Source organism: Pseudonaja textilis, chromosome 2, assembly GCF_049901715.1.
Source record: "Pseudonaja textilis isolate UNSWEBS1 chromosome 2, rPseTex1.2, whole genome shotgun sequence".
Classification (NCBI taxonomy): domain Eukaryota; kingdom Metazoa; phylum Chordata; class Lepidosauria; order Squamata; family Elapidae; genus Pseudonaja; species Pseudonaja textilis.
Window position 1 is genome coordinate 90,200,253 of NC_141991.1, and position 18,442 is coordinate 90,218,694.

Consider the following 18,442-nt stretch of genomic DNA (forward strand, 5'->3'; position numbering starts at 1 on the left):
CCTAATTTTGAGGCTCATATGCATTTATCACAATAGAGACGAAATCATGAAAAGCAGGAACTAAAGATACTTCTGCAATTGGTGAAGCCTATCAAGATTTTGGATAAGATAGGAAAGAAATACTAAATTAGAACAGTTTGAAATAATTTCTGTAGCAGATCAGACAATGGTATGTTTGCATAATCAGAGTTCTTCTCCAGCCTACATCGCATACAGTACATACAGGCAAGGGATAGGGAGACCTACAGGTAAAGATGCAGATACAGTAATGTTGCCTGTAGACGGTCATTTTGCACTTATTAAGGTATCTAATCCTTTGTGGGAATTTAATTTTCTAATGATTTAGATCAATGTTGTAGTTCAAGAGAGACCTCTTCTGGTAAAAAAATAGATAAGCCACTTTATTCTATCTATCTATCTATCTATCTATCTATCTATCTATCTATCTATCTATCTATCTATCTATCTATCTATCTATCTAGCTATCTATCTATCTATCTATCTATCTATCTATCTATCTATCTATCATCTATCTAGCTATCTATCTAGCTATCATCTATATCTATGCTGTGCTATTTTGATAATTTTCAGTAGCAACACTGCTCCAGAACTTCTCTTTTGAATTCTAATTCTAAATTAGTAATTATCACAATGTAACATTACACTTATGTAATATAAAAGTTTGGATTGCTTGCGGTGATTTTCACAAGGCAAAGGTAAGTCAGATGCTTTATGTGGCTTGGCAGGCCAGGTGAGCTGTGAGTCTTCCCAGGCCCCAGCAGCTTCGCTTGTACAGTGATTTTCTCTGGGTTGTGAAGTTTCGCTTACACCAGTAAGCTGGATGGGTGGCTGAGATGGTGGGGGCGGGGGGAAATAGGTGGGTAGAGAGAGTTGTAGTATGTGCAGGCTGCCAAACATTTACATTTTTATCATGTGACTGTAGGATTGCTGAAATGGCTATAACTTCGGGAACAAGTTGTAAGCCTCTTTGTTCAACACCATCTTAATTTTGAACAGTTGCTAAACGATTGGTCATAAGTCAAAGATTACCTGTAAGTTATATTCTTCATCATAGACTTTGAGATATTAGCTGGACTTCACCTGAATAGTGTCCACCCTACTCAAAATCCTTTGTGTGTGACATATACATTTGCAATTCCAATAAATCTCCATTAAATGGTCCTTATATGAGTTAGCTTTACTTATACTCCACATTCAAAGAGTCACACTACAGACTATTGTAATTCACCTCACATGTACAGTATTTAACAAACAAAAAAGCCATGGTTTGAGGAGAAAAAAATCATAAGTCATCTTATATATAACCCCAAACTCAAGTTGATGAAGCAAAGGTGTAACAATATGAAAAGTACTGTATATTTTTCATTTTTACCTTCATGATCTTCCAATATATGAACCACATCCCCAATCTGTAGTGATATCTGGGGCACTTGGGTAGCTTTGAAATTGTATATTGCTGTGGAAAAAAAAGAATACAATGTCATTAAACAACTTTATATTTTAAATGGATTAGGTTCAGATGCAGCATTCAGTTTAATATTATGAGAAAGAGCTTGCATAAGTTTCTTGCACCACCACCTCTCTTCTCTGAATTAATTGTAATTAAGAGTTTGCAAGTTCTCACTTCTCTTCCCAAATCCTTTAATTGTTTTTATCCAACTGAGAATTGTGATTAGTGTTAGCTAATCACTTTGGACAGGAGTAGACAAACTGTGTCTGGCATATGCTGCTAAGAACTCTCCAAGATCATGCCCTCAAAGTGAACAGGAGTTCAATAACTTTTAGCAACTCTTTCCCCTTAATGCTTGAACAGGTCAATGAGTAAACCTCCAACCATCTCTCAAAAACAACAAGAAGTTTGCCACTGCATTCTCTATAGATTTTATTATCACACTAGCCAGATTCTCTGCAGCTCTGCAGGATAAATCATCATTGCCTCCACCACCATCTTCAAAAAGAAAAAACTCTTGCATCTGGATGAGAGAAATAAATATGCCTTGAATTTTGGTGAATGATGGGTTGATATTGGATTTGGACATAACAGTAATACTCTCAGCTTCCCATGAAAGGGAGAAAAACCCTTTTCTTGTCCTTAGTATAATACCACAGAGCAGAAAGAAAAGGAGTGCTCTGAACCTTGTGACACTGGTATGAAACTCCAGTGCACAGAATGAAACAGACTAATGAGAGATAGAACTATTTGAAAGTCACTTTGATTTTCAGTCAAATTATGTCAATTCCATATCAAAAGGAACCGGTCACATGAAAAAGTTCGATTCACAAGCCAAGGTTATTTGGTTGTACTGCAGTTTGGAAAGCTGCCCCCGAACATAAGAAATACACGTGGAAAATACAAATACAAGAGAATCAGTGCTCTGAATGATATAATTAGAGAGCTGAATGTTAAGGCACTCTTGTGCTATTTAGGAAATAAAATCTGCACTTAGTTGATGAAAAATGTGTCGTGAGAATTCAGGGATCCAACTTTCATTAACAAAAGTGTTTTCAGCTAGTACAAAACAATTTAGGTAATGTACTATGTTTGGGGCATAACTGTACCACTTGTGAAACAATTCCACCACGGGTTCTATTAAAGCAGCCAAGGGCAAAAACAAGTATTAGATTAATTACCAAGTATAAATTGGGCTTTTGGTTTGAAATAAATGTATTTGTGCTGCATTCTCCAAAAGAATCCAGACACTTGAATCCTAAGCACATATTAAATGGTTGTTCCAAATTCTCCTCTTTACTACTTACCATATTTTTCAGACTATAAGACGCTCCAAACTATAAGACTCATATTAGCTTTACAGGAGGAAAATAAGGGGGAAAAAAATCTGTCGCTGCCTCCCAGCAATTTGCCTCCTTGCAGCAAACAGCTTAGTCAACTTCAGCACAGCCTGATTTAGCACGAGCAGTTGATTGGCGGTTGGATCGGCCTCCCGGAATACCACCATCAGCTGTTACAAGCTGTGGGGATCGCCATCACCCAACACTGCTGTCACTGCCCAACGCCACCAACGCCTATCAGGGCCTCCACATGCCCCATTTTCAGCTTCCATGCATCCTATTTTTGGTCGTTCCAGGCAGTGGAGATCATTGCCGCCTATCACCACCAATTGTCACCACCATTTGGTGGTGATAGGTGGCAGCAGCAATCCCGCAACTGAAATGTGCAGAGGATGAAAATGGGGCACATGGAGGCCCCAGTAGGCAGCAGCAGTGATGGGTAGTGACAGTCCCCACAGCCTGGAACAACTGATGGGCGGTATTCCGGGAGGCTGATCCAACCACTAATAATCTGCCTGGGCTAAATCAGGCTGTGCTGAAGCTGACCAGGCTGTATGCTGTTTGCTGCAAGGAGGCAAATTGCTGAGAAGCAGAGGCAGAAGGGAGGCGGCCAGCGGGTGGGTAGGACTTCGGCAACATTCACTCTTTAAGATACACAGACATTTTCACCCACTTTTTTTTGGGAGGGGGGAGAGTGCATCTTATAGACTGAAAAATATGGTATTTCATTCAAAATTTGTCTTGGCATTCTTTCCACCACACTAGCCAATTGCATAGAAAGCCGTTTCAAGAGATAAGCAAGACAATTCAATGACAATAATCACCTTGTAACAACAATTAAGGCCATTGTATTAGTACATTTTGTTCCCAGATTTGACTCTCTTTGTTAATCAGCTTCCCAACCAAAACGTATTTACAGCCAGATTGCAACAATCTGTTTCCTACATGACAGTGAGAATAATGTTCACTGTTTTTACATTAAAATACTAAATGTTCAATGATCAGGATGTTTTTAAAGGACTTTTCACTGTTGCCTTGATTTATTCACAAAATTACATATCTGCGTCCAGATAACATCATCTTCCTTTTTTTATATATATCTTTTGTTTTTTAGTTTCTTTTTTTTTAAAGAAAATTAACTGTTAGAGAGGAAAAGACAGCCTGCTAATCAGTAGCATTAATTAAACTGAATGAATAAATTAAAAGCCTTTCCTATGCCAGCACTCAATCAATTATAAAGTCAATAATATCCTAAAAGCCTCAAAGATAGTTTGGGGGCTGTTTGCATTATATTTACATTACATATTATTGCAAGAATAAGGGATGTTTTGGCTGCCAAAGTGCTGCAGGAGGTATCCATCCTATTCCTCCCCTAGTCCCCGTCACCCCAGCCCACCCTGCTGGCCTGTGGAGGAGAACTACAATGCTGATCCAGCCCTTGAAGAAATCCAGTTTGACACCCCTGGAATAGAGTAACCAAAACCCAAAGACCTTGTTCTTTTCTTGTAGAAAAATTTGAATTATCACATGTCACCTCCAAAAACAAAGAAAGGCACATTGTGATTCTTCCAAGCAAATTTCATTATCATTCCATATCTAAAGGCAGAATCTTGCCAACTAAAGCAGACTATCAAGAAAGAATCACAGAAAGTATATACTTGGGAACTATTAGGGAGAGGATGTCTTTACCCTTTTTTTCTCATACAAACTATCTGAACTGAGTTGTTTCTTATTCCTCTGGATTCCCTTCCTCCTGGAAATCCATTACATTCCATTACATGCAGAAGGGCCTTGGTAATGCTTTCATAATTAAATGGGCCTTTAAATGTGCAGCCATAAACACTTCGTTTGTCAACTCATTTAAAAAATAAATAAAGAGAATATGCTTAAATGAATGGATCACATTACAGCTTCAGAAAATAGAGCACAGACTTTTCCAATCAGCTGGTTAACATAGTTGGAAGGCACCAGAGGGAGAATGCTAGCACCTAGATAACTGCAGAGATGGTATTCAGCAGGTTCTGACCAGTTCTGGAGAACCGGTAGCAGAAATTTTGAGTAGTTCAGAGAACGGCAAATACCACCCCTGACTGGAGATTTTACAGTATCCTTCCCCTGCCACGCCCACCAAGCCATGCCCACAGAACTAGTAGTAAAAAATTTGAATCCCACCACTGGATAGTATTGATTTACTACAAATATAGAATTCAGTCTGCCATTCAATGTTGAAGTCTGTCTCCTTCTTAACCTTGCACTCGTTTTATTTCATGTATTTCGTTTCCAGTTTTGTTCTTAAAGAAAACAATTTCATGAAGCAGGTGTGAGGAAGTAAATGTACATTCTATCCTGTGATCGCTGGATTGGTTCTGCTTGTGTCAGGAAGAAAGCGGCATAGAACTTAATATTCAGTGTTTAGCAATTTTGCCTTAATAGAATAACATTATTTGCTCACTGATGGTACCTTAGGAAAGGGCTTTGGCATGATGACATCCAACTAACTGACAAAGGAAGTGGTTTTGCCGCCTTGATGTTTTTTGAACAAGTGGAAACTTACAGCCAAGTTCTGCCATGTAATTTAATATTATGAATGTGATTTTTAAAAAACGATAATACACAGGGAGGAAAGAGATTGAACATTGTGAATTTCTGTGTATGAATTCAGGAGGCCAAATGATTTTTTTAAAATCTATATCAGTGAATATCTTCTTTGTGCTTACATGATTCCAAACTCTTTTCCTTTTTTTTAAACATGTGGAACACAGCTTTTTTAAATGAATAAGTTTTATGTATTAGCCTAAGATTATACAGATTACAACATTTCACTTAGTGACAGTTCAAAGTTATAATGGCACTGAAAAAGTGACCTATGACCATTTTTCTCCGAAGACTGTTTCACACTGAAACATTCCCACAGTCATGTGATCAAAATTCAAATGCTTTGCAACGGACTCATATTTATGACAGTTGCAGTGTCCTGAGGTCATGTGATCACCTTCTGTGGCCTACTGACAAGCAAAGTCAATGGGGAAACCAGATTCACTTAGCAACCATGTTACTAACTTGACAACTGCATTGATTCACTTAACAACTATGGCAACAAAGAGTGTAAAATGAGGCAAAATTCATTTAACAAATGTCTCACTTAGCAACAGAAATTTTGTGGTCAATTGTGGTCATAAATCGAGGATTAGCTGCATAGCATTTATCAACAGAATTACTGTAAATGAATGAGCAAGCCACTTGGTTGTATGTTTTCAAGACTCCAGAACATAGAATGTGTCCTGACTTGATTTACTTTGGAAGAAGAGACAAGTGTAGATATTTTCAGATATAAAAGTTGTGCATAAAAGATGCTGACTAAATATTGCACTACTTTATATTTGATTTGCAAAAAGAAATCCCTGCATCTCCAGTTAGTACTAGGTTAGGATTCATAGTTCGCTGTATAATTCTGCTGATATTTTCTACTCCAGAGCACATAATGTATTGTTATACTATATATAAAGACTGAATATGCTCATTTTCAAATTGATTTCTCTTCTTTTATCATTCAAGAGTGAATAAATATTCTCTCAATTAATTCCTACTGATGGCCATTATCATTGTTTCAAGTTTCCTTCATGAAATTCAAGTCATTGGCCACCTTATAACAAATCATAGTCCTATGTGTTGGAACCTAATGTAGCGGACATAATGAAAAGTTCCTGCTTATACATTTTTTTTGCATCCTGACAGGGAAAGTTTCCTGTGCTAGGTACAGTCTTCTTCTCAAAATAATTGACTATTACAGGTATTTTTATATATGCAAGGAGGAAGAAAATAAATAAGCAGCATGGAGCAGAAATGCAGAAGACCTGGCTCTTCCTCCAGGTGTTGGGCTAGGATGGAGGTTGAGTTGGAAGATGGTTTGGTCTGGCACCTGTGGGGGAAGTGTAGTTGTGTTTTTATTGATATTTGTGAGCTGCCTAGAATTATTATATGAACTTGGAAGCCATATAAGAACATAAATAAATTACAAATATAGCAATACTGCACTATGAAAATACAAAATGTGGGCAATGCATGAAGCTTAAACTGAATTCTAGGCAATATCATGGAGTTGTTATGCCCATTTGTCAATAGCATTGTGTGTTCTGGTTTTTGTTTAGCTTGAATCAAATATATTAATCTCTGCTGCAATATGGCCTTACTAGCATTTTATATCTGGCTGTACAGTATCTGGGGAAATAGGAGCTCTGTTTCTTCTCAGCAAATGACTTTTGATAATGGTATAGGAGTAAATACTGGAAGGAGAAAATGGGCAGCAAGGAAGAATTAACTGAATTCAACTACACTGGACATTTTGGACCTACTCTATTGATTGAACTAAATAAAGTGTGCTGCTATGCTATTGAAGAATTTTATTAGTATATAAAATAAACGGATTCAATATAGCCAAACAGAATGGTTCACCAACATATATTCCTGTATGTCTTGAAACTTTGCTTCCTATTGATTCATTTGCTTATTCAAAAGTAGGGATTCAATTCACAAAAGGAGTATCATACATTAAGTGCTGTGTTCCTAAGAGTCATTCAATATCAGCCCTAATTCATACGTTTAGATAAGGATGTACTGAAAGAGTTAGTGGAGAAACAATATAAATTTTCTTTGTAGAACACACGGCCTTCTTTACAAGATAAACCCTCTCTTTTCTTGCCTGTTCAGATAATTGACTGCTTAGAAATGAGGAATAGGAGCCACTAGACAAGGTCTTAACAAAAGCCATCAGCACTCTGAAGTTCTCAATGCCACCCTAGACTGCAGCAAAGATGCCACAACTTTAGTCTTGGCTTTTTTTCAAGTTGGCTTTTGAAAACTAAGTATATTGAACCATAAATTCTCATCATCATCAAGCCTTTCATCCACAGAAGTATATTGATATGAGAACTATTTACCAAGGAAAATAAGTGGATGTTGAATGTTGCAAATAAACCAGACAGTTGAATAACTAAAAATGGGCATTGGAAGAATATCTAAAAGACAGTGAAGAAGATGCACTAAGACTGATATACTATGAAGACTTATAGAATACTGGAGAGGCCAAAGTGGCTTAAAGAGAAATATCAAATGAATAATAGAAAAGAGACATGGCAAGACAAACTATTACATGGCCAGCACATATAAAATAGCAGGAAAAGCAGATAACAATAAGATCTAGCAATAGCTAAGAAGAGGAAAATTGAAGAAAGAGATAATTATGGCGGCACAAGATGATGTCTTTCAAACAAGTGCATACAAAGCCAAAATTGAGAAGACAGCAACAAACAGAAAAGAAGCTGCAAAGAAGCTGAAGAAATACCTAATTAACTGCTGCAAGAAAATCATACAGAGTGGCTAAAAACAATGTCATGATAAAGTAGCAACAATGGCGCAATGGAATATTTGCAAGGCAGTATCATTTGATCAGATGGCTGATTCCAGAAGGTTTAATGTTCGCATGGCAAGAACAGAGACATAGAATTGACTCAGTTGAGAAAGCTGAATTATTTTACACAGAATATTTTGGAGGGAAAGAGGAGGAGGCAGAAAAAGAAATGTCACTAATTGAATTCCAAGAGGACCGCCAAATAGCAACTGAAAAAGAAGAAGGTGCAGTAGGTTGAAAGGTGGAAGCCAAAAACAATGTGAACCAAGATCTACAAGAGCTGCTAAACCTAACTACAAAATATAACCATGGAAGAGAAAAAAACTGATTAGAATTAACATAAATGGACTTAACTCAGTTGTTAAAAGAAGGAAAACTTTCCATAAATTAGAGAAATTAAAATTTGATATAATCTGCCTACAAAAAATACATATTAAAAAGCAACATGAACAATTGCTGTTACAGCCAAAATTAAGGAAAATATTTACTTCTTTGACACAATGCAAGAAAAGAGGAGTGGTTTTATACATTAAAGATATTATCCCAGCGAAATTGATCTATACCGACAATGATGGAAGATTACTAATGGTGGAAATAATGGACAATAATATGAAAACACTCTTGATTGCAATCTATGCCCTGAATGACAATCAAGAAGAATTTTATAAAAAATTACATATGAAAATAATTGAACTGGATTATGCTAATATAGTTATGATGGGAGATTTTAATGGAATTGTAGATAATAAATTGGACTATACAGCACAGAAAGCAACAAAGCAAAACAGAAAGAGTCTCCCTAAATCTTTTTTTAAAATGATAGATGAAATAAATTTAAAAGATACATGGAGAGAAAGAAATGCTAAGACTAAACAATACACCTTCTATCCAAATAGAAGGTGTATTGATATGGTATGGATGTCAACAGAATTGTTAGCTAATATTCAAGAAATAAATATTGAAACAAGTACTTGGGCAGATCACAATCCAATGACAATTAAATGGAAAGGACAAAGAAGATCTAGATGGACGTTAAATAATACTATATTAAAGGAAAAAGGCTTCACACAGTGGATGGAGAAAGAACTGGCTTTCTTCTTTAGAGAAAACAAAAAAAGAAGATACATCAATGCAGAACGTATGGGATACAATGAAGGCATATGCCAGAGGCTTGATAATAAACTATACAAGGAAAAGAAATACCATGAAAAAACTAGCCTCTAAGGCATTAGAGGATGAGTATAAAGGACTTGAAAATGCCACAGAAAAAGGATATTAAGTTAAAAATGGATATAATTAAACATAAAATGGGACTAATAGAAAAAGAAGAACTAGCCCAGAAATCAGAGGTGCAAAACAGAACTACCTTGAAGATGCAAATAAACCAGGTAGATGGTTAGCATATAAATTGAGAAAGGAGAAAAAAATCAAGGAAAATATTGCAATTAATAGATGACCAAGGCCAACTCTGCTATTGTAGTAAAGAGAAAAAGGAAATTACACGAGACTATTATGGGAAACTATACAAGAGAATATTGATGAGGAAAGAGTTAAACAGTACTTACAAAATGCTAATCACCCCAGATACCTAAAGAGATTGAAACAATGTTAGAAAGCAATATAACGATGATGGAGTTAACTGAAGCACTTAAGAAGCAAAACAATGGAAAGGCACCAGGCCCAGATGGACTTCTGGCAGAATTTTATAAAACACTACAAGAATCGTTGAACCTTCCATTGCTAGAAGTTATGAATGAAGTTATGTTAAAGAAGAAGATACCCAAATCATGGTCAGAAGCTTATATTACACTTGTCCCAAAAGAGGAGGCTGATCCATTACAAATTAAAAACTATAGACCTATTTCCTTACTAAACACAGATTATAAAGTTTTTGCATCAATATTGGCAGAAAAACTTAAAACATACTTAAACAATTTTATCCATCCTGATCAAAATGGATTTCTGCCAAAGAGACAAATTAAAGACAATATGAGAGTAATCTTGGACACTTTGGAATACTGCGAGGCACACCCTGAAAAACAAATGGCTTTGATATTTTTAGATGCACAGAAGGCATTTGATAATGTGAATTGACAATTCATGTTATTACAGTTGGACGAAATGGACTTTGGTAAAAAATTTATTCAAGCAATAGAAGCTATATGTCATAAGCAAACGGCAAAGGTAATGATGGAGGGAGAACTGACAGACTCTATTGATATAAGAGAAGGAACAAGACAAGGGTGCCTACTATCACCTCTGTTGTTTGTGTTAACCTTGGAAGTGCTAAACAGAAATATTAGACAAGAAAAGGATATAAAAGGGATGAAAATTAAAAAAGGAAGAATTTAAGTTGCAAGCATTTGCAGATGATCTGGTTTTTCATTTTAGAAGACCCACTAGAAACAGCATCAAAATCGATAGAAAAGATAGTGGTATATGGAAATGTGGCTGGTTTGAAAATAAATAAAGATAAAACAAAGATCTTGACAAAGAATATGCTATCAAGACAAAAGGAAGAACTAGCGGATGTATTGAAAATTCAGGTCACGAATAAGATCAAGTACTTGGGGATACATTTGACAGCAAGATGTAGTACACTAAAAGAGAATAATTATATCAAACTTCAGCAGCAGATAGCGCTAGATTTGGTGAAATGGGAAAGTTTACAACTGTCATTAATAGGGAGAATATCAGCAATCAAGATAAATATACTACCCAGAATTTTATATTTGTTCCAAAAAATTCCAGTTAGGCTTGGAAAAGATTATTTTGAAGATTTAAATAAAATTGTGCTGAAATACATATGGCAAGGTAAGAAAGCGAGAATAAAGTGAAAACTTTTGCAAGATGCCAGAATAAGAGGAGGATTTGGTTTGCCTAATTAGGAGTTGTACTACCAAGCTACAAATTTGATGTGGGTTAAGGAATGTAACATTAAGAAATACTAGATTGTTGACTTTAGAAGGACATGATCTGTTGTTGGGGTGGCATGCTTTTCTATGGTATAAAGGAACTAAAACACAGGGGTATCTTAGAAGACATTATATACAGGAGTCTCTGTGGTTAAACTGGGAAAAGACTAAAAGGCAATGTTATTTGAAAATTCCAGTCTGGCTATCGACTATTGAAGCATTTTATTATCCTATAATATATAAAAAGGAACAAACAGTTAGATATGGTGAAATATTGAATGAAAAGGATGAACTTAAATCTATACAAAAATTAGAGGAACAAGGTATAAAGATGAATTGGTTTTCATACGCGCAAATACATTCAAGGTATGACAAAGATTCTAAAACAGAAGGTTTCTATGATAAACTGACTGACTTAGATAAGATTTTGACAGGTACTGCTGAAAAGGTGACTAAACATTGTATGGATATTTATTAGAAATTAAACTAGAAGAAAAACAAGTTAAAGAAACTATGATTGCTTGGGGGAAGAATTTTGGATAAGGGATTGATCTAGAGAAATGGCAAAAACTGTGGTCTCAAAATTATAAAATGACAATGTCAACAGCATATAAAGAAAATTTGTATAAGATGTTTTACAGGTGGCATTCCCCCCCTCCCCGACAAGAATAACAAGAATGTTCAAGAACAAATTTGGAAAATGTTGGAAATGTCATCAGATACCTGGCTCATATTACCATACATGGTGGACTTGTGCGGATGCCAAAAAATATTGGACTAAAATCCACACATGGTTGGAAAAAATGACAAAAAAGCATATAGACTTGGAACCAGAGATATTTTTATTGGGAATTTTACCTGAAATATATAGTAAAGACTTGAAATACCTGATTGTAAATGTATTAACAGCGGCTAGGCTTGTATTTGCTAAAAACTGGAAAAATGAGACAATACCATCACAGGAGGAAATCATTAAGAAAATATTGGAATGTGCTGAAATGAGTAGATCGACATTTGAAATCAGAGAACAAGATGATAAACAATTTTATAAAATTTGGGATCTATTCTATCAATGGTTAGACAATAAAACATGGTAATGAAATATGTAGATTCTTAGAAAATAATAAATATATAAAGATGTATTCTTTTCTTATTATATTTACAAAATGATTGTAGGATAGACTTGAGATGATAATATGAACTGTCATAAAACTAATTAAGTAAAATATGGATTATTTCATAAAACATCAATGAATAAAAGTATAGTCAAATGATTAACAATGATATTAATGTATTTAATATTTGACTGAAAATATGAGAATATATACAATGTAATCTATTGTAGTGTTACACAGTACAAAGTGCTACATAGTATAAAGTACCCTATTATGTCCTTGCAACATAGAGAATGAAATATCTTTTTAATGCTTTACTATAGCTTAACAAATATTTTGCTTTGTGATATTTTGAAGGATCCAGTCTATTATTATGATCACATGGTTCTCAAGGCTCCTGAGATGACTCTTCTCTTCCTGTTTTTAGGGAATAAGGCATAAATATCCAGATTCCCAGAATGAGGTTCTTGATGTTATCTCAGCCATGAGAACAAACTGTTGCTGGGGTAGAACTTGTATGGATTGAAAACCCGTACTGGGACTGAAACGTTTCACAGAACAAGAGGGACAATTTGTTTCTTCCTTTTCAAAGGATTTGAAAATACCATTGCTATGTCCACAAAATATTACCTCACCCAACAATGGTTTTGAAATTTTCAATTTTCAAATCTAACTTTTATTGCTTTATCTGTGAGAAAGCCACCTTAGAACACTCTGGGTTATGTCTTGTCCAAATGAAATGATTCTCCATTTCTGATTCATGGAGGTTTATCCCAAAAATCAGTTCCCTGACTTGCAGCAACTCTCTAGAGCAGGGGTGTCAGATTCACATCATCATGGCGGCATCACATGATGTATCTGGACTTTTTGCCCCTTTGCTAAACAGGGCAGGGGCATGGCCAGCACGTGACGCATCAGGCCCACAGGAGTTTGACAGCTCTGCTCTAGAGTTACAACATGGCAGTTCTGTAGAAAGAAAGTCAGATCTCTTGCAGATACTAAGTTGGCTTTCAAAATAAAGCCATTTTGGTCTAGTGCTTCGAACTAGAAACCAGAAGACTGTCAGTTCTAGTTCTACCTTAGGCATGAGAGTCGGCTGGGTGACTTTGATATGTTTGATGTGTCAGTATCTCAACCAATCCACGCCTCAGGGTTGTAGGTGGGGGGGAAAATAGGAAGAAGAAGGAATATTAGGTATGCTTGCTGTCTTCAATTATTTAATAAAAGTAAGGTGAGATCATTCTTTTTTTTAAAAAAAAAAGTTCAACATAAGATGTGTTCTCTTCCTGCTTTCTCAGATACAGATCATCTTAATGCCTCTGCCACATTGGTAGTTTAGCATAGAATATAATTTCACATTTCCACTGAAAATGCACAAACAATGTCAGCAAATAAGGAGACTTTGTAGAAAGTAATCTATATCTTCTAAATAACTGTCAGTTGTAGAGTCAAATCTCCTGCAAAGAATAGATTGCAGTTTTTAAGAAATCTCTACCAATTCACAGAACTCCTTTCTAAAAAAAACAACCTGTTATTTCCTGTATAATTAAGTTGAAACTTCAGACAAAGTTACTGAGCTCTCCCATTTAATTTTGATAGCTTAAATTTCACAGTTAATGACAACTGAATAATTTTCACAAAAAGGAATTTGTGACTCTTAAAGAACAGCTCAAACTGAGGAGTTGCTTGGAAACAAACTTCTTTTTAATTACCATGAATCAATCAGGTCAAAATATCTCTCCTATTTCTGAAACCTTTTGGACTACAGTCGCAGAAATCTCAGCCACCAATGGCCATTCTGAAGAGAAATTCTGAGAATTTTATTTCAGTGCATATGGGGATTCCCAAGTTAGAAAAACCTACTTGCTTCTGTTTCTTTTTTTAAAGAAATGTTTTTCAGCCATTTTGGCATTGTTACCCACCCTCTGCAGAACGACATGCTCAGAAAAGAAGCTGCATGATACATACCCACTCCAGTCTTCTTTTCACTTTTATGCCAAGGAGTCATTCCTAGGGAGTCCAGCAATAAGCCGTGATTCAGGATGCTTGGGATGGACTGTTCCGATTATTACAAATGAATCTGAAGGTAACTGCTGAAAAACAGCAGGTTTGGGCTGTCTGGCTTTCCTTGTTCTTCTTCTTCCTTCCTCTTTTTGTCTGCGCATTCTCCCCCAGTGTAAGTTTTTTACACTAAATGAAAGTGATACTTAGACAGGCATGCCTTGCTTGACAGAAAAGAGGAGAGGAAGAGTGATGTTCTAGTCTAAGCAAATCACGCAGCATTACAGCACATACAAAACCTATCAAAGGTCAATTCCTCAATCAATCATTTGGGGTTATCAAATTAATTTTATCTGGAAGTGGCAGATCTATCAAAACATGCTTTGGCAGTCATCTTGTTTTAAAGATATAACTTAACAATATAGAAGTTGCAATGTAGGCTCACACAAAAAGATGCTTCCTCTTTTACGGAAATTGTACAGCTTCAGCTAAATTTTCCAAATATTTGAAAAATTGCAAGGACTATGGAAATTTTTTCCATGGATTGTTTTACTGTTAAGTGGTTGTGACTTAATTTTGTACCAATATATCTGAACCAACATAATCAATAGGTATTATGGATTACAGCACAAATTCAGCCCTATACCAAGTATATCTTCCCTCAGAAGTAGTTGTTATAATTAAAGAGCACAACTAAGGAGAAGCTGTGTGGCCACAATAAAATTGGATTCATATAAACCCAGCTACCCTGAAATTAAGATTCTTTTGATAGATAGCAAAGTCTTGCAAAATGCTAAGACATGGTTTTGGATAATGCATGAACTGACATTATAGGTTAAATAGCTTACTTTTACAGCTCTCTAAGCAGTTTAAAGTCAGCATATTGCTCCAACAATATGGGTCCTCATTTACTGACCTGGGAAGGCTGAATCAACCTTGAGCCAATGAGAATCAAATTGCCAAACTGCAGGCAGCCAGCAGTCAGAAGTAGCCTGTACTACTGCTTTCCCCACCACTGTGCTGGTGATATATGTGTGCAGGAGTGCATGGATGGCTATTGTGACAGGGTTGTTGGTTGATGCCTGATGTCCCATGGGGTGCAAATTGGGTATGACTCTGGAGCAGCAGGTGGCTGCTGTCACTTACATGAGACTACTGTAGTGTTCACATGGCTAACAATTGCTGAATACATGAGGGACTGTAGGAGCATGTCACAAATGCAGCATGGCTGTATTGTGGCCTGTTGGCCGCCAGCTCTTCCAGCAGCCAAATCAAATGAGGCAGTGGCGTGGGGGTCAGGGCCAGCATCAAGGCAACTTGAGAGCTCCCAAGAAGAGGGAATGGAGATGTCAGAGATACAGAGGCAGAGCCTGAGCCCTCATCAGCCCTCAGATGGAGAGTCAACAACCCCCAGGTCTGGAAGTGGCTGATGAGAAAAAGGACAAACTGCTGGGTCCAGTCCCTGATGTATGGATGCACAGAAGGCAGAGGAGAGCAGTGGAAATCTATGGCCCAATCCTTGGGACAGAACCACCGCTGCTAGTGAAGCTCCACCCTAGCTCTGGTGATAAAAGGCAGGGGCGGAGATGAATAGGGGTGGCAGACAACTATTCATCTCCCTGCTGTTAGACTGCTGTGACACTTTTTGTCAGGGCTGCTGGAACTCCTTATAAATGAACCATTGATTTAACTAGAGGGTTTGTCCTATTGGGGAGCCAGGTCAGAACAGGCTGCTGCTGGATATTAAGTGGCAGTCAGGGCATGGCACAAGCCCAGTGCATCCAGGGTGGCTGCTGCTAGGTAGGGTATGACATGCAAGGGGGTGCCATGAGAGGGAGTGCTAGGCATGCCATAGCCAGACACCTCGGGCAGAAAAGCTGCTGGAGTGACTTACCAGAGTAACTTGAGAGCTTGCCTGCTGCTTCTGCATTGACTCAGCTTATGGAATGCTCACAGGGAAGGTTGCAGATGCTGATAATGTGGTGTGGATGCTGCAACTGTCTTAAATGCAAGCCAGTTGCGAAGTGTCTAAATTGTGATCATGTGACCAGAAGGCTGCTGGAACTTCAGAGGTTCATAAATATGATTGTTAAGCACCAGCGTAATTTTGAATGGTCTCTGAACAAGTGCTTGTTAACCAAATGCTATCTCTACTTTCTTCCCATACTCCAATGGATTGCTTGCAAACCTTTTACAGACGTGTGTGTACCTCACTTCAGAGATAACTGTTTTAAGGAAGGAAAAGATATAAACCCACAGCAGGTCTTTACTAAATAGCAATAGCACTTAGGTCCATATACCGCTTTACAGTGCTTTACAGCCCTCTCTAAGTGGTTTAGAGTCAGCATATTGCCCCCAACAATTTGGGCCCTCATTTTACCTACCTCGGAAGAATGGAAGGCCGAGTCTACCTTGATAGCTAAATCTCTTGGTCCTAGTGATCAATAAGTTTGAAGGTGCAAAAATCAAGTGTAAAAATTGAATGGGAATATCAAAAAGTCCAGTTGGTGAAGTGACTAGGCTGTGACGTTGTTTCCATTACATGAATATATACTCTACCTTCATTGTGGAGTACCTTTGCCTTGTAGATATGCTCACAGGTATGTCTTCTCCACCTTGATTGGCTATCTCAATTTGGTATAAACAATGTATACAAAAACCATACAAATAATTAGAAAGAAACCACAGCTCCTTCCTCAGCTCCACAGACATCCAATTCCTTATTCATCACTTGGCATAAGGTTTTTCTGAGGCAACGAAGTTAAAATCTCTAGGCTTTCCCCCTTCTCTATCCTTCCAAGTTAATAGATGGTTAGCTAGCCTTTTGATGCCCTCAAGGGACATCTAGGTTTTATTTATATGTTGTTTCCTGCCCTGCCAGGCTCAGCCCTTGCATCTTACCTGCATAAGGCAAGGTAGGAGCTCCACTCTGATTTTACAGCATCAACCAACTTTCATTCAAAATGAATCATTTCTTTAAATAATTATACAATTCAAATAGTTATAAAATTAAACATGTTTCAATTTGACATCTAGGTATATGAATTCTCTTTTTAATAGAAAACTACAATTTTGCTAAGGAAGAAGCAATCAGAAAAATGTAATGCATAAAACTCTGACATTTTATGTAATATTTATGTAATATTTATTACAAGTGAATAAAACCATTTGAAAATTTTATTTAAATACATACAGACAAGTAGAGCAAAAATAGTGCTAGGTTACAGTCTCATTACCATATATTACATCCATTTATTTATATCTAGTCTTCCATATTCACTTGGGATTCAGATAAAAAGAGTGGATGATATGCTAGTATGAATATACTGCTGGTAAGAGGCATACTTATTTTTTTGTTATAGATTTGCAGTTTTCAAAATGTATTACATGAGACTTACAACTGAAGTACAAACTTAACTGTTCAGGTATTATGTTCAGCCGATATTATTAAAAAGCACTGAACAAAATAATTTATCATCATTTATTCTGCAACCCGTTTTGCCCAATCAGGAACTCTCTAGACGAATTGGACTCGAATTTTTATCATGCCCTGTCAGTACAACTATTGGTCATACTGACCAGAGATGGTGAGAGTCATAGTCCACATATCTGGAACCTTTGAAGATTGGGCCAGGCTATTTCAGATGCATTTGAAAGGACCCACAAAAGTGACAAAAACATTCATTGTTGAGTGCATTGATTTTCAAGGTTTTGCTTGGAAGATACATATGTTATGGGATAAACATTCTTTTTGGTTTTCTTCTTGTGCTTGGCTACATCTTCAGCTGCACCAAGATGATTTTCTTCAATCTTTAAACCAGGGTCAGAGGTTAACCTACAGTTAAAGCAACCATTCGAGTTTCACATTAAATATAAACATTAACCTGACTTCAAACTACATTAAGCATGCTATTAGTTCCTAGTTCCCATATTACCTCGCTTTTGAATGCTATTCTTAGTTCATATCAAAAAAGGAAAAAGTGGATAGAAAAAAGCAAACACGTAAATATTAAAAACAACAAAGCAATAAATTACATTACATACAGATATAGTTGGAAACTTAATAATAAACCGGATTTATTAGCTGATGTTTCACATCAGATTCACATTTGATGGATACATCTGAGATCTGTTTGAACTGAGCTAGTATAAAAAGTACATCAAAGATTAAGCTTATATTGTTTCAAACAAGA

General features: G+C 36.5%; 2 protein-coding genes across 2 annotated transcripts in view; both read right to left on the reverse strand.

Annotated features, from left to right (window-relative positions):
- DOCK2 (dedicator of cytokinesis 2) overlaps nucleotides 1-14,396 on the reverse strand; it is a 316,322-nt gene extending 301,926 nt beyond the window's left edge. Inside the window, exons 1-2 of the mRNA XM_087924559.1 lie at nucleotides 14,217-14,396; nucleotides 1,394-1,477 (exon numbers count right to left, since the gene is read on the reverse strand). Of these exons, the coding sequence (XP_087780685.1) occupies nucleotides 1,394-1,477; nucleotides 14,217-14,256 (124 nt within the window). The 5' untranslated portion in view covers nucleotides 14,257-14,396. The remainder of the gene's footprint in view (nucleotides 1-1,393; nucleotides 1,478-14,216) is intronic.
- A 2,880-nt stretch (nucleotides 14,397-17,276) lies between these two features.
- Nucleotides 17,277-18,442, reverse strand: part of SPDL1 (spindle apparatus coiled-coil protein 1) — a 29,863-nt gene continuing 28,697 nt past the window's right edge. Inside the window, exon 12 of the mRNA XM_087924558.1 lies at nucleotides 17,277-18,084. Coding sequence (XP_087780684.1) covers nucleotides 17,931-18,084 — 154 coding nt within the window. The 3' untranslated portion in view covers nucleotides 17,277-17,930. The remainder of the gene's footprint in view (nucleotides 18,085-18,442) is intronic.